Source organism: Schistocerca gregaria, chromosome 4 (assembly GCF_023897955.1).
Source record: "Schistocerca gregaria isolate iqSchGreg1 chromosome 4, iqSchGreg1.2, whole genome shotgun sequence".
Taxonomy (NCBI): domain Eukaryota; kingdom Metazoa; phylum Arthropoda; class Insecta; order Orthoptera; family Acrididae; genus Schistocerca; species Schistocerca gregaria.
In genome coordinates, this window is record NC_064923.1 from 697,918,468 (window position 1) to 697,929,393 (window position 10,926).

The following is a 10,926-nucleotide window of genomic DNA, read 5'->3' on the forward strand; positions in this document are numbered from 1 at the left end:
ATAATAGTAATAACAAAAACATAAATTTTGAAACTTCCTGGCAGATTAAAACTGTGTGCCCGACCGAGACTTGAACTCGGGACCTTTGCCTTTCGCGGGCAAGTGCTCTACCATCTGAGCTACCGAAGCACGACTCACGCCCGGTACTCACAGCTTTACTTCTGCCAGTGTCTCGTCTCCTACCTTCCAAACTTTACAGAAGCTCTCCTGCAAACCTTGCAGAACTAGAACTCCGCTGTATCCTTTCTTTCGGGAGTGCTAGTTCTGCAAGGTTTGCAGGAGAGCTTCTGTAAAGTTTGGAAGGTAGGAGACGAGATACTGGCAGAAGTAAAGCTGTGAGTATCGGGCGTGAGTCGTGCTTCGGTAGTTCAGATGGCAGAGCACTTGCCCGCGAAAGGCAAAGGTCCCAAGTTCGAGTCTCGGTCGGGCACACAGTTTTAATCTGCCAGGATGTTTCACATCAGCGCACACTCCGCTGCAGAGTGAAAATCTCATTCTGGAAACATAAATTTTGTTCAACAATGATAGAAGAATAATTTTTCTAAATTTGTCATCTACAAACAAGTGAATCCATTTATGTTCCTTTTTTCCCAGCAAAATGTGATATGACAAGATAGATTTACAAGTAATTTACTTATAGATGAGGCCTGCTTTGAAGGTAGAGAGCATTTCACTTAGATCTTTATGTAATTATTGGGTTTATAAATATTAAATTGCATGATTTTGTAGTATCCAAAAGCACTTCTCTCCCATACAATTTTCCAACAATTTCTATTAAAATTAAATAGTTAAAAAATAATAATAAACATATGTTACAGCTGGGACTCAGAGGAAAATAAAAAGTGAGAATTCTGTAAATTAGGAATAGTTAATTGACAATTATATTTTTGAAATGGTTGTTTGTAGATAAAAATTACACCTCAGTAGTTAAAACATATTTGCATTCTTTATATTTAAAATATTTTGTTTTAATATCCTTTACAGATGGGACAGGACAGTATTACGCTTTGGACCACACTGAAATCTATATATGTATATCCTGTTAGTTTTCTTTAGAAAAGCTTAATTAATACCATACTTTATTTATGGTATTAAAAGTTGAACATTATTTTTTCCCAATTAAACATTTTCAGATGTTAAATACTTGACGTAACAAGTCTATGATTAAACAAAACCCAGGCTCAGGCTCAAGAGATTCAGCTGTGGGATCTGGCCACATCTTCATTTTCCCGCTTGGATACATGCATCATATATAACACTCCTACCCAGTTTTTTTTTCTAGTGCAAGTGTATCATCTAATTCTTTCAAATTTTTAAAAAATGTATCAGGGTGAACAAACACAACATCTCCATGTTTTATAGTCTGTCGGGTAGTATTGACCTGCATATGTGCAATTTCATCATTGGCTAGTGGTAATATTCTGATCTTTTCACTAAAATTTGAGTCACTGATCTGACTTACACATAAACAACCTTTTTCACTATTGCATTTAATATAATGTGCTCACTGTGAATGTGGAATTGATCAAATCTGTTCCCATCTTTTCTTTAGGTCTTCCTTACAATACCTCATAGTATCACTGTATACCATGATCAGTTTTATACTTTCAAGCACTTCCTGAGCACATTTAAGAAAAACTTTGAAGGGAACTGACAGTAAATTTTCAACTCTTTACAGCCAACTACACGCTGAACTTAACGTTTCCTCCAGCACCATCAACTGCCCTTTTCCAATAGCTGGAAGCAAGAAAGACCCGTTCTCCTGAGATGCCAAAATCTTCTTCAAAAAATAGCAACCTGGATAAAGTACATCTGCTCTTAAATTGGGCCGTTGCTCCATCGAAAAAAAAGTTTTCACTTTTCAAGACCAAAAAAAGGGAAGAAAGAATGACATGTAGATACACCCAAACTGCTAATTTACCATGTTCCAAATCATCAGCTACAGCAGAACTTCTTATCCTGTTATTCAAGCAACTGAAGTGAAAACAGTAAGTTGGTCGTGGGACCAGTGAGCAGTCTGGATCTCATCTTAAGAAATCGGTGAATAATTTTCTGCAAAACCTACTTGCAAAACTACTTCATTATTTATCAAATTTAATTTTTTTTCTTTCAAAGTTTCAAGCTTGTGACTTTTTGATGAAAACATGAGTTTTAAAGAAAGTTAGTCCCACGAGACTTCTAGCACTAGCTGATTCACTTTTGAGGATTTTTGAGTGACAGCAAGCTAACCTGTGTGATTTTCTTCCCATTGGCATACAGTTGTAGGCTTTTCCAATTCGCTTTCTTCAAAAATTGTTTGAAATGCACCTGCATCACAATACTCACAATGGTCATTAATACAATCTTTACTTCCTGCATAACAATGCAGACAAGTTCATTGCAGCTTCTTGGAATATTTATTTTTTCTGTTAATGCACCAGAAATGATAAAAAGCAAAAACTGCAGTTCACATGATATTTGCAAACAAAGACACTGCGAGCCATTTGTTACTGTGGCAAAATGTGCTTAGGCCGTAATGAGAAGAATTTGTATTTCTTTACTTTATCCCTAAGGTTTTCTGCAATAGAAGCAGTGTGTGCTTCTGAAATAGGCACAAGGCATGGATGCAGGCCAGTAACTGTAATCTTGACTGAACATATGGCATGTTTTCCTGGTTCTCGATGACTAGTAGATGAATGTAATAGAGGGAAACATTCCACATGGGAAAAATATATCTAAACACAAAGATGATGTAACTTACCAAATGAAAGTGTTGGTATGTTGATAGACACACAAACAAACACAAACACAAAATTCAAGCTTTCGCATCCCATGGTTGCTTCATCAGGAAAGAGGGAAGGAGAGGGAAAGACGAAAGGATGTGGGTTTTAAGGGAGAGGGTAAGGAGTCATTCCAATCCCGGAGGTCGAAAGACTTACCTTAAGGGGAAAAAAGGACAGGTATACACTCGCAGACACACACATATCCATCCACACATGTACAGACACAAGCAGACATATGTAAAGGCAACAGTGAGTTGCAAAAGCTTGAATTTTGTGTTTGTTTGTGTGTGTGTCTATCAACATACCAACGCTTTCGTTTGGTAAGTTCCATCACCTTTGTTTTTAGATATATTGACTAATAGATGACTTTGATAGAAATTTATCATTTTCTCGTCTTTTTCTTTGCAACTTGTGATCATATTTATTTTTTTCTTTAAAAGTTTCTTTGCACCTGGCATCATATATCAAGGCTTTTAGGTAAAGCTCTCTCTACTTTTGTCACTGCTTTCCCTAATGATTGTGGATGTCAGTAAGCTTTGCTAGGAGATTCATTATCATTGATTTTAATCTGAGATTGTTTCTTTCTTTCCTTTGACTGTTTGCTTCCTGTGGCGTTCTTTTCAAGATTAATTATCTGGTGTTTTCTTCTTTTGGCATTTCTCTGTTTTTCCTTCTTTACATACTCTTAAAGCCTCCCCGGATCTTGTTTCAGTAGCCTTCAGTACGCAGCCACACAAGACAATGAACTTATCTTTAAATTTTAGAAGATTATTATTTTATTAACATTTATTGCCAATGCTAATAAAATGAATTGTGGTGTAATTGATTTTAGCGGAGAAGACACCAAACATAATAATCAAAATAATTGTTGTGGATTATTAATCATTGTTTCTTGTTGTATTACGGTAGTGATAAAATTTTGGAAGGTCTTAATTTATAAATAACCAAAGGCTCACAAATGTTCTTCCAATAATCCAGTTTGGTTAGGTATTAATTAAGAATATTTAGATTTGGGAAACTTTGTGATCAATAATGGCTTCATAATAAAACTATTTGTTGTATTTTGCTATGGCCCGAACAAAACAAATCATGCAATAGAAAAACTGAGTAAGAAAACTGTCTCACTTTTCAAATTAATATCCAAATACTCTGTTTTCTGTCTAACAATGCCAGCGATAAAAAGGAGGGAAAAATAAGCTGATCTCTTAACAGCTGAAGCTTAAGCTACAAGGTACCAACTGTGCAAGTTTGCCATACTAAGAGCAATCAAAATATCGCTAGTTTCAAACTAAATTTTGTAAACCTAAATAAAAAACTGATTACAGGCATAAACAATTCCATGCTTTCATTTTCATTTGATATATAACACGTAATGTTTCTGGCATAATCCACATTACTTCAGGCAGGGGGGTTACCTTCATAGTCTCAGATGTTATTGAGTTCAGCATATTTTAAAATTCAGAAGTATTCCCCCCCCCCCCCCCCCCCCCCCAAAAGAATTCCTGCCCTGAGATATAGGTCTCCAAAGATGACACTGCAAACACCATTCTGAAGGTGCAAATTTCGGAAAAAAAATTTAAAATTCTGTATCTCTGGAACAGTTCTAGATTTTTCTTGGGTCTTTTTTATTTGAAATATAATTGCATTCTGATTAGAAAGAAATCCTCCATTTGGACTTATCTGTCATAGTTCTTTTACTATAGCATTCTGAACTTTCCTTTTAATAATTTATACAGAAAATTTTTTTGTCAAAAATGCTGATCCACACAATTTTGATTTTTTCCTGTTGATTGGCACCAAATAGTTCTATATTCCCTGAAAAGGGAAGTTTCCACTTTTAAGCAGGACAGGTTTTATTTTTAAAAAATCATTTTTTTAAGTTTCAAGGGTAATTTATGCCTCCACTGAAGTTGTTTCTTACTAAGTTGTTTGTTACATTGTTTATTTCTATTGTCTTTGTTGTAGTTATTTCTTACACTCTGTTGTAGTTTCTTGTCAGTTTCTTGGTTGTGGTTGTTCATTGCAGGTTTCTGTATTGTAGTTGTTCAATGCTAATTTGTTTACTGAAGAGGCTTCTAAGAAATCTGAGACCATCCAGCAAGTCCTGTGGTTTGATAAGGAATTTACCAGTTGACAGAGTTGCAGTGTGTTCTGTGAAAAGGACTGTTTGAAATGTATACGACAAACAAAACACAGACTTTGTTCAGGTTGGGAATACATGTTCTCATTTGAGGACTCTTTTTCGAAGTGAAGATGTTTCCAGTGACGAATTTTTGTGTACTAAATGATTGACAGAATAACTACAATGATAGTATCTGAACAAGGTGAAGCCTCCCGTGGTGGAGATGATGCAGATTTTGCATCAATAGAGGAAGAATTAAATACCCTGAATCAATCAACTACAGAGATAGTTGTCAGTCCCGTTAAAAAACTGTGATCAGTGAAGTTGAGTCATAAGCTCTATGCATCAAGAAAGTGCAGAGAAATTACTAAAGCTATGGATAAATACACTACAGCAAAACAGACCACACTCTTCAAAGTAGAAATTCCATCTTCAGAAGAAAATGAACCAAAGCACCCTTGCCCCTCTTGCCAGGAATTTTTCACGAATATCAATTCAGTTGTCGAATATTGTGCCAGTTTTAACTATTATTCAAGAGACATTTTCAAAGAAGACAATTCTGAACCATGTTCCACCAGTATCAAAGTACGTGGTAGACAAATCAAGAAATGTGAGATCTGTAAAAGGAGTCTTTGGAAGACCAGATACTTATTATGCACAAGTTCAAATAGTGCAACCATTTTATCTGGAAGATAAATGGGACTGTTCTTGCCAGAGTGCCAACAAAAAAAGACACTAGAACTCTAGCAGTTGAAGGTCAAAAAGTTATGAAAATGAAGAAGTATATGACTCGAAGTATTAAAGAAACTTTTGCAGTTTATAAGAGCAACTATACAACTTAACATATTGGAAGATCATAATTTTATGCACTACAACCTAAGTGGGTGGTTCCACACCCATCTACAGTGTCTTTTTATGTTTGTAATGCATGAATTTTGAACTTTGTTTGGTAACTTTGAAGAACTTACTGGAGCACATAACGTATGACACCTCTGTTGGGAGTGTGAAGTCATTAGTAGTCTGTGACATAAAGCGAGAGACTTGTTAGCTTCAAGAATGTGGTGACTGCCCTGGAAAGGGAGGACTGCCTTCACAGACACTTGTCTGGAAGACGTAGCAGATAACTCTGCAGAAATTACATATACAACATGGGAGTAAAATAAGCTAATTAAGAAAACTGTTACCTTTGACAGTTTAACTTATGAACTTGGTAAATCGTCAGTAACACACTAGCATCTGAAATTGCAACAACAACACGTTGCAGAAGTAAAAGGGTGTGTACAGGCTGAAAAACTATGTTTAGTGTTTCAATGTGATTTTGCTGACAACTGGTCAGTAATTCTCTCACAATAACTACAAGGGAATCATTGGAGCAATGCCCAGGTTTCAATTTTTACAGGAGTGACATATTTTCAAAACAAGAACACAAGTGTTACAGTTATAAGTGATGACACAGGACATGCTTTGCAATGCACAAAATTCTTCAACTGCAAACAGGGGCAGAGAAGAGCATCATTATTTCTGATGGTGCTGCTAGTCATTTTAAAAATCCTTACCAACTGTTTGAATTGAGTAAGTTGCTTGTGCCAACTGACTGTGTATACAGTGTAACTGGTCATGGGAAGAGGCCTTGTGATGGAGTAGGGGGACTGCTGAAGCGCCATGCTACACCACAGCCCTCATTCTTTTGTCCAAAGAGGAAATCGAAGAATTCAGTGACCAGAAAAAAGAAGAATGGTCCAACAAACTACTCCTGTGAAATTAATTCAGAAGACACATTTTTAGATTAAAAGTGATGGGCAAACTCATATTGCTTGCACTTTAAAGAGCAAGAAAGAAGAAATTTAGTTCATTTGGTCAACACCTCAGAAACAGCAGGATAATGTTCAAAACAACAACCTGGGAAGGAGGATGTTTGTGGTATGTGTGTATGACTTTGTGACTGATGGATTGCAGAGGTTATAGACACCAGTTATGAGTTAAACAAAATTGTAGTGAACTTTATGCTACCACATGGACCAGATGCTGGATATAGATTTCCAGCTGAAGGACAGCAACAACGCTATCAATGCTCACTTCCAGTTTACAATGTTTTGAAGATTGTAAGTGCTCCAGTTCCTATTGGTTCAACAGGAAGGCATCACTCTATATCAAAAAAGATATTGAAGCAGTGGAACACATATTTAGGTCATTGACTGGCTAATTTAAATACAAAACAGAGTGCACAGAAGTTGCATAAATTGAAACCTTTTAAGTACCTGCACCTTTCACGTACATTTTGAAACCATTTAAAATGCTTGAAAAAGGAGTCTCTTACTCACCTTTTAAAACTAAAATTATGTTAAATAAGGCTACATTTTGATTTTTATGGGCCTGTTATGTGATAATATGTGGTAATATGACAGGTTTTATGTATGGCAAAAATTTCAATTGTTTATGAAACCTGTTCAACCTGAAAGTGGAAGCTCTCTTTTTCAAGGAATGTGGAACTATATGGTACTAATCAACAGAAAAACATCAAAATTTTATGGACAGCCATTCTTGAAAAAAAAAAAAAAAAAAAAAAAAAAAAATTCTCCGTAAATTCTAATAAAAATGTTCAGAATGATACAGTAAAAGAACTTTCACAGGTAAGCCCAAGTGGAGGAATTCTTTGTAATCATGTAGCAATTAACTCACAAATAAAAAAAAACAACAAAATATCTAGAACTGTTCCAGAAATACAGCATTTTACAATTTTTTTTCCAAAATTCACATTTTTCAAAATGGTATGTCCAGCATCATCTTTCGAGGGTTATATCTCTGAGCAGAAATTTTTTTGGAGAAAAAAAAATGTGTTCCTTCCTTACTAATGTAATCCTTATAAAGTGGGCTATTTGACTGTGAAACAAAAACATCCTTTTAAGTTAATTAGAATATCATTGCATCAATGTAACTTCTGTGACACGGTTCAAAAGTCATATATATCTAAACAGAAACAAGAAGTGTCAACAGGAAATAGCCTTGTATCATGTCAATCACCATCTGATGGGAAGACAATCAACATGGCATTTTAATTGCAGTGTGGTCCACAGACAAAGCAAAAGTTTTGGATGACAAAGATTTGCCACACTAACAGACATTAGCTACATTTTATTTGGTGATGATAGCAATAGTTGTGCAATTTTGGCTGCATGGCAATTTTCAAGTGATTCCATAACAATCTGCACAAGTTTTCAGGTAAAATATATTGTAAGAAAGTTCAATGCTATAAATCTGGACAAGTTTCAACGTAACTATTTGCTCCCTTAAAGAACTGCATCATATACATTTTTCAAGCACAGTTGTTCTTATTTTTGCTAACACTTGAAAAGTCTCTTCAAATATGGGTGATTAGATAAAAGAATTAGTTAAGAACAGACCGCAATGTGTGAAAGTGGAAACAGAATATATGATAAATCCTGAAGAGAAAGGGTCAAAGATACCACTGAAGGCCATAAAACCAGTAACATAATAAAAATTTAAAGAGAAGCCACGGAAGATAATGATGTGTTGAGAATGATTGTCTTCGAAAAAGGATATACAAATCTAGCAAGTGTCCGAAAAGAGCGCCGTGGTGTAAATATCAGCGATGTCAGTATATATGACTACTCAGAAAAAGAAGTGAAATAGCAGGAAAATTATTAACTAAGGAATTATTAGCGTAATTTTGCACACGATAAAAACTTTATACCATGCTTAAGTTGTGTGAACAATGAACATAAATGAAGAACTGGAAATAGCTAATTAATTGCATTCAACTGCTCTTAAATCTGACATAAAAATTTATGGCTATGATGTTAATCGTAATGGTATCGGTGATTCCAGGAAAGGGTGGGCTTGGGCTATTGGGCTGTTAAAAAAAAAACTATATGACAATGCCTTGAAACTTAACAGCCTCAGAAATTTTCTCATTATTGGCGTTTGTACTGTAATAGATTAAGAAAATTTAAAATTTACGTCAATAACATTAACTTGAGAGTTTCCGATACAGATTTGATACCTAAATACTTTATGTAAGGGGAACTATCGACTCGCTTTACACCTTATAGTTTTCGAACGTCTAAACCGACACTATCTGTAATCCCACTAGTTTGATCCTTTTCATACCAGGCCAACAGGTATGTCGTTAACAAATTATGATACACTGTCTTTGTGCAGTATACAAGCGTTGTATGTGCCAGCAGAATAGTACATGTGATGAGCGACATCAGTCAGTTAATATTTCCTGAAACTAATTAGCAGAGGTAGACTAAATATGCTCCTGAACTCGTGGGAATAGTGGCAGCAGACATTAATCAAATTTCTGAAGGACTCTCAGACAACAATCTGAATCGATGGTAATTGGAATAATAATATGCATACTCACTATTGACGTTACTTTGTAAACGGTGAAACCTTTTTTATGTTTTCTCGGATCAGATACAATAAATTTTCTAATCCAGTTATCATGACTTGGTGTCATTATCGTCGCGTTCTTCAATCCATGAATCAACAGTCATCAATTGCTTGTGTATCTCTTCTTGAGAACTATGTAATCATTTTCATAAATATTACATAACAACACAGGCACAACACAGTCTACTCTGTTTACATGCCGCACCTAAACCCCTCAAAACTTGACACCTTGCGTCAAAACAAAACGTCACATGCGCAAAATATTATCTTTGGTATACCAGCAATCAACAGACCTCTCTGACCTTTTTAAACACGAAAACATAGCAACCCCGTTTACATGAGGCTCCCAAGACCGGATTACGTAAACCGATTTCTCAGTGTCGCTTCTGGGTTGCGAAGGCAATTGGCTTGGATTATCCAGTTACATCTTGATTTCAGAATATTCGGTTAATATGGACTTATTGTGAAGTCAACGAGAAGCAGAAATATTAGACAGAACAAGAAGCTGTCTATCTGTAACATGTAAGTGAAGCGAAATTATGTTGATCTGCTGTTTTCCAGACGCCATGTTTAACTGTGCTAGCAAACCCACTTCAGACCACATGTAAACACGAGAGCGAAAAGCAGTTTTAAAAATTCAGTATTTGTCTTTCGGAAGATGTGTCGCAAGTAAATGTAATGTACAGCCTTATACTGTACAAGTTAGTCCTACAATTAGTACATAATAATAAAAGTAAATATTCTTACCGCACTCCAGGATACCGGTAGTGTTTAATTCAGACACTATGCATATATCGTTCAGAACAGAAGAGGTTGTCAGCATGAGGGCTCAGCAAAGTTAAATTCTGATATTTGGGCATAACAACCAACAGAAATCTTAAAAAACAAAAATAGACTTCAAGTAGTAACCTCTTGTCAATATAATTAGCGCTGTCACATGTACTGAAAGCCACTGAGCTGAGTTTGACACAGCCACTATTATAGATAACAGACAAATTGCCAATGAATTTGCACTTCTTGTAGTCTTCACATCATATCAGTTCAGAAGACAAGTGATGATTAATAATAATTTCTGATTTTTCCTTCACTGCGGCAATGAACAAACTCTGTAGTGTGGGTTTGTAGTGTTCTGAATGAAAGCTTGGGTACTTTAATATCTTGATATGCACAGAAGTGTAGTCTGTTACTTCCGTTAGTCATTCGAGATGCGACCAATACTCGTAATTTTGCATTATAGCTTAAATTTCCTTTACTTTTCCCCTTATAATAAACAAAGTAAAAACTTTTAGCTATATTTCAAATCTTGGCAGATCTTATTATGACAAATTCTTTACTAGAGAACAAACATATTTTCAGACTTTTTTGCTATGCCAGCTACCTTGGTCATTTGCCTTGATTAGTTCTAGCACTTCATGATAAGCTCCTACAGTAAATGTCAAGAGTGCTGGCAGGGCAGAAGCAGAGGCTCCATTTCCATCAGATTTCACACCTAATGTGGTAGCCATTCATTACCTGGAAGTAATAGTCGAAGGGGTGGCACTGCTGGGCACTGGTGTGGAAAGCACAGTTTATACTGGTGCTATAGTGGACCCAGTGGCAAAGCCATATGGTGTACAGATCAATTGT

At 35.7% G+C, this 10,926-nt stretch overlaps 1 protein-coding gene across 1 annotated transcript in view; it reads right to left on the reverse strand.

The window, feature by feature from the left end:
- LOC126267483 (ribosomal protein S6 kinase delta-1) overlaps positions 1 to 9,567 on the reverse strand; it is a 221,007-nt gene extending 211,440 nt beyond the window's left edge. Inside the window, exon 1 of the mRNA XM_049972768.1 lies at positions 9,272 to 9,567. Coding sequence (XP_049828725.1) covers positions 9,272 to 9,367 — 96 coding nt within the window. The 5' untranslated portion in view covers positions 9,368 to 9,567. The remainder of the gene's footprint in view (positions 1 to 9,271) is intronic.
- Between the last annotated feature and the right edge of the window lie 1,359 nt (positions 9,568 to 10,926).